Source organism: Rhineura floridana, chromosome 15 (genome assembly GCF_030035675.1).
Source record: "Rhineura floridana isolate rRhiFlo1 chromosome 15, rRhiFlo1.hap2, whole genome shotgun sequence".
Classification (NCBI taxonomy): Eukaryota; Metazoa; Chordata; class Lepidosauria; order Squamata; family Rhineuridae; genus Rhineura; species Rhineura floridana.
The window spans coordinates 14,004,960-14,010,959 of record NC_084494.1 but is presented as its reverse complement, the minus strand read 5'-3'; the positions used below and the strand labels follow the sequence as shown (position 1 = coordinate 14,010,959).

The following is a 6,000-nucleotide window of genomic DNA, read 5'->3' as shown; positions in this document are numbered from 1 at the left end:
AGAAACAACTACTTTATTCTGGAAGTACATGCTTGATAGGAAAGAATCCTATATCTAGCTAACTAGCTATGTTGGAGCAGTCTGTACTGGTCCCAGTGCAGCTCTCATGCTGGTTGAGAGGGAGAGACAAAGGGAAGATATCTGGTCCCCTCTCCAGAAAGAAGAAGGAACTGGGAAGGCGGGAAGGAACTGGGATCAACATCCTTTGCATAGTCTAGCAGGAGGAGGAGAGACGGCAAAGATCAAAGGACAGGTATAGCCTGGCAACAAGGAGGTTTCCTCCCTAGCTACCCTTTTTAACCCCATGCAGCCTCAACCCACCAAGTTGGAGTTGAACCTCATACATTCCAACACCAAATTCGTGGAGGAGAAAAAGTCTGTTATCTATGGCTGTTAGCTGTGACAGTGCACACAGAACCTCCATGGTTAGTGGCAGTATAACACTAAAAGAAAGGGGAAAGAAGAGGCTGTAGATCTCAGTGCTGCTTGTGGGCTTCTTGATTGGCCAATGAGGGAAAGTGAATACTGGACTAGGCGGATCCAGCGGAGTTCTTCATATATAATATGCAGTTCTGAAATGACTATAAATTAGGCTTTGAGGATCGCCACTGGAAAACCCGCTACACCGACGTTCTCTCCCGCCTTGTGCAGCACGTGGTGTTTTTAATCTAGTATTTCTTAACTTCCGAGGGCAACATCTCCCGTCCTCAAACCGCTGTCGGAGATCAGATCAAACACTTGGGGGGAGCTGTTGAATGCAACCGGTGAAAGTGCACCTCCCTCGGTCGGATTTGGCAGTATGTCCGTGGCTTTTTAATTAAAACCCACCCACCCCCCAAAAAGGTGGCTGAGAAATTTAGAGAGGTTATCAAATCCGACCGGTCCTAAAGATGTTTATTTTAGATGAATAGTCAGTTCCGTGGATTTCAAGTCCACAGTATCCCCCTCTCCTGGCGGTCAAGGACTCGCAAGGCTTCTTGGCCCCTGAGGGCAGCCCTACTGGCTTGCAGAGACCCATGTACTTGCAGAATGCAGTTCTAAAGCCTGAAAAGGATAAGGGGGGGACAATGGCTCACGCTGCAAGCTTAGGCTCATTTACTCGGGCGTAAACCCAACGGAACTCAAGGGGACCGACGTCTTGACGGGAGTTGCAGTGCAAAATATCTGGAGGGCACCACGTTGGCAAACGCTGACTAAGGTCGCCCCGATGCTGCATACATTTATTTATTTAAAAGATGGGGATGTTTCTAACCACAGTGTCATTATCTGAGGCGAAGGACACACAATCCGATCTTTATTAAGACATCCCATGGCGTCCAGTCTCAAGTAAGCGTGCATGGGAGTTCCGCTTTATTTGGAACGGCCGCTGTCAGCAGCAATCAGAGGGACAGGAGCTCCACCAACTGGGGAGTGGGGTTTTTTTGTTTTGCTTTTTCGGGTTGGGCTGCCTCATTCATCGCTTCTCTAAAATTAATCCCCCTCCTTTACCATCCACTGAACGGCATTGTCTTCAATTCTTGGGCTTCCTTTTCTTCCGTGACTCGCAAACCTAGCCACCCTTCAGGCTGTAAATAATTTTGTTAAAATATCACATTTGTTCCGGCCATCATAATGAAGAAAGTGTGAAAGGTAACGGCGGGGGATAACCCAACGACTCCCGAAGAGTACCTATCTCCTTGGGGCGCCCACGCGCTCTCCTCCGCGAAATGAAAGTAAGCGGGGTAATGGGCGCAGCTTCCCCGGGCCCCTCCCCCTGGTTGCTTTTCCTGCCGCGCCCTCTTCCTCTGTCACTTTCTCAAGGCTTTGCCTCGCCCCTCTCCTCTGATTGGCTTTTCCCGCTGCCATTCCACACTGCTTCGCTACTCCCCCTCGCTGGCCAGCCTCTTGAGTAAATAAAGTAAAACATCCCTATGTAACCGCGGAGACTTTTTGACTGGTTTCAGAAGCGTAAAAGAGAAGGCGGCTGGAAGGCGAACGCGAGGGGTGGGGTGGAGACGATCTAGAGTGACAAGCGCTCGCAAGACACCGCAGGAAATGGACGCAAACTCACGCTCCTTGCAAAGGGAAGCAACCTGTTGAGGTTTTCTTTCACCATCGCGCCTTGACGGCGAAGGCGGGAAGCGCGGGGAGGAGAGCGCTGCTGGCATTTCCCCCTTTTTTCTTTTGGGGAGGGGGAAAAGCGGGTTACTCTGCACAGCCGGCTGCAGCAGTAGATGCGAGGTTTATTTTGTCTGATCCGAGTTTGTTTTGACTGGGGGGAAAGGGGCCGCCGACAGGGAACTGGGCACGCAGGCGCGCCCGCCAGTCGCCTTTCAGGAGGGACCCGAGAGGAGCGAAGTTGTTTTTGTGCGGAGAGCGACTTCCTCGCCGTTCTGCTGACCGCCCACGGGTAGCTTTGCTGCCTCCGAGCCAGAGCACGCAGAGATCAGGGCTGCTGCTGCTGCAGTTCGGGACTTGAACGGGCCGGGAGGGCGGCGGTAGCATCCGGAGCCGTTTTCTCGACCCTGGGGAAGCCATCCGAGCGGGCGAGTTCGCTTGCCGCCTGCCAGAGAGGACAGGCAAGGGAAAGACGAACGAGCCTCTCGGAGAAAGTTGCGCTTCGTCCGCTGAGCGCCGCACGTCGGAGCGACTGGCGAGAGGAGCCCAGGCGCTTGGGACTGGGGGCGCCAGGATCTGTGGCGGCGGCGGCAGCAGCGGCGGGGCCTGGCGGGGGCTCCCCGTGGCCGAGCGCCTGGGGCCGTTCACCCGCGCGCCTAGCTTTGGAGAGGGCAGCCGCCGTGCGCTCCTGGGCACCTGGCCGGGTGCGCCCTCGGCAGCCGCGCGCGCCCTCCTCCTCGCCTCTCCACAGCCGCCTCCTCCCACCACCGCCGCCACCCCTAACGCCCGCTGTTGTGATGCGTATTCCCGTAGACCCCAGCACCAGCAGGCGCTTCACACCTCCCTCCACGGCCTTCCTCTGCGGTAAGATGGGAGAGAACAGCGACGTCCTCAGCGCGCCGGCCCCAGGACCTCGAAGCCGGACAGAGGCGCGTTCCGTAGTGGATGTTCTGGCGGATCACCCGGGCGAACTGGTGAGGACCGACAGTCCCAACTTCTTGTGCTCCGTCCTGCCTTCCCACTGGCGATGCAACAAGACGCTCCCCGTGGCCTTCAAGGTAAGCCGAGGGAAAAGGAAAGGGGGCGGGAAGAGAAAAGGGAGATCGGCGTGGAGATGGAGGGTGGAAGAGAGGCGCGCAGATGTTTCCTGCCCAGCCAGCTTCCCGAGCGCCCCGGAGAACTAGCGGTTTAACGGAAAAAAGGTCAACGGGACCCGGAGGGAGGGAGGGAGAGGAGCAGAAAGTTTTCTCCTCGAAAAAATCGCCGGCTTTGGGGACCTCGAGTGTGCAAGGCGCTGCACAGGCGAATCCCCAAAGCAAGGGAGTTCCCTGGCCAGTGAATGCTGCCAGCCCGACTCCTGTTTAGTCAGGAGACCCCAACCCTAAGCGGAGCGGCAGTTGAAGTGGCAGTTTTGCTGCTTGGAAGCCAAGGCCCCTGACCGCAGCGGCTTCCGAGAGAGGATGTTTAGGATCGGGGTGCCGTAAATATATCCGGTCGGATGGGGCAACCATTTCAAAACTAAACTTAGGCTTGGTCTGCGAGGCTGTCTGGGAGTAAGTCCCGTTGCGGGACTTCCTTCTGAGTACAAAACTATGCATAATGGTCGCAGTGCCCGGCTGCAATCCTAGACACAAGCCTGAAGGGAAATTAACTCCATCGAATTCAATGGGATTTACTTCGGAGTAGATATGGACAGGATTACTCTCTGAAGGCCACAACCTAAGGCTGCAGATCCTAAACGCACTTAACTAGGGAGCAAGTTCTATCGTTCTGTTGAAGAGAATGGGGCTTGTTCACCTACTCCAGTATAAATGAGCTGCGCCCACACCATAGATTCTCCCTCCCCAAAAAAGAATCCTGGGAACCGTAGTTTACCCCTTACAGAGCAACAATTCCTACCCGTCCCGTTTTGTCCCTGCCAAACGTCCTTGCTGCCCAGAGGCTGCCCTCCCTCCCTCCAGATCGCGCCCATTTCTGCAGGCTCACACGCCTCCACTCTAAACTGCCTCTAATCGGTGTCCACAGAATGTATTTATTTATCTCTCCTCCTCCGGCTGCGCTCCAGGCGGCTTCCTTTGCAACCTGCAAATTCCTTTTTAAAAACTCCAACTCAGTGACAATATCGATTCCAGCCCCGAAACCCTTGAGTTTTCAAAATCGGTGCTGGCTCTGAAGGGGCAGTTGTGCCCTGAGTTTATGAGAGCTCCCCCGCCCCCCAGTTCCATAGAATATGCCCCATCCTTTCAAGGGCATTCTCGCAGCAGGACCGAAACGCTCTCGAAGGCAGCCCTTTCGCACAATGGATTTAACTCTGGCGTCACTCCCGTGTTTTGGATGTAAGGGGGAATGGCTGGCCCTCGGGGCTTTTAAATACGATACAAAACGAAGGGGGCGAAGAGGAAAATCCTACAACACACGCACAAATGAAAGTCCTGTTTAGCCCGAGTGGATGTCTGATTCGAATTTCGGGGAGGGGGAAGAGCTGGGTTAGGACTCACCTGCCGACGCCCTGTCCCCAAACGCGAGGGATGACGGATTTCAGCTGATCGGCCACGTTCTCCGTAATGTGCCCCAGTCTCTATAGTTCTTACCTTAAAACACCATCGGCTCCCTCAGAAAAGCACCCTGCTGTCCTAATAATCACCCCCCGGCGCTTCTGCAAGAACTGTCCCCCTCTTCTCCCCAACTTGCATCCGTATCCGATCCAAACAATCGATGGCTCCAGATCGCGCTTCTGCGAAGTCAATTCCGATCCCATCGGTTCCTTAATGCAACCATTAGACTGCGCTGCCTTTAGCCAGGAACCGTGGCTTTGCTCACTAGAGGCCATTAGAAGATCCCGCCCTTCTCCTCATGTTTGCCACTTCTCCATAGATAGATAGATAGATAGATAGATAGATAGATAGATAGATAGATAGATAGATAGATAGATAGATAGATAGATAGATAGATAGATAGATAGATAGATAGATAGATAGATAGATAGATAGATAGATAGATAGATAGATAGATAGATAGATAGATAGAGATAGGGCAGGGTGTTTCTGCAACCCTCAGGCCAGACACAGGTAACTTTTTGAAGAGAGCGAGATGCCAGAAGGATGTAGCCTTTTGGTTTGGCTTAAGGCTCTAGCCCTCATGGTCACAGGGAGACAAATATAATGCTTAGCATACCACCTTCTGTAGTTTGTCACATGCACACACACACAGAGACAGTACTGCACAACATGCAGCCTGGCACTCAATCCTAAGCACACCCAAGGTCTTTGGAAAGAAATGTAATCGAAATCAATGGTACTACTTCTATGTAAATGGTCAGGTTAATGATTTTAGGTATCTCCTTAACAATGCTTTCACCTCCTTTGCCTTCAGGCACTGGGAGTGGTAAACAACGGCTGGGCTCTCTGGCTTCCTTCTGGTGCATGGCTCCATAGTCATAAAATAAGGGTTCCAATCCCTATCAATCCCCCCCGACTTTTTTAAAAGGGTTGTATGCTCCTCCGGGCAAAGCCTTGTGGCGCTGCTGTTGCCCCTGCAAAAGCCCATGTCCTCGGGTGGCACCATCATGAATCATCCTTTAATCGGATCCGATGTGGCTTGAGCAAGGCTGCTGCTCTCCTCGCCCCTCTTAGGATAGAAACACACTCACTGTTCTGCCAGTGCGACTCCACCCCTCTCTTCTGAAAATGGGGGCACACGACAACAAACCCTGCCCCTTTTTACTGTAAAGCCTGGTGGGATCTGCTTGAGTGCGTGTTTTCTTTTTTATTCAGCTTCAAATAGATTTTGCAACTGTTCCCCCTCCAGGTGTGGCCAATGGAAACGCTTTGTTCCAGTGATTAGTGTGTTTGCAGTGGCGTGGGGTCCTGCTTGTCAGTAACCTTAGGTCCTGCCCAGCTGGTG

The 6,000-nt window shown here is 53.2% G+C and overlaps 1 protein-coding gene across 1 annotated transcript in view; it reads left to right on the top strand.

Annotated features, from left to right (window-relative positions):
• Positions 1 to 1,896: 1,896 nt before the first annotated feature.
• RUNX3 (RUNX family transcription factor 3) overlaps positions 1,897 to 6,000 on the top strand; it is a 92,750-nt gene continuing 88,646 nt past the window's right edge. The window contains exon 1 of the mRNA XM_061597207.1: positions 1,897 to 3,155. Within this exon, the coding sequence (XP_061453191.1) occupies positions 2,895 to 3,155 (261 nt within the window). The 5' untranslated portion in view covers positions 1,897 to 2,894. The remainder of the gene's footprint in view (positions 3,156 to 6,000) is intronic.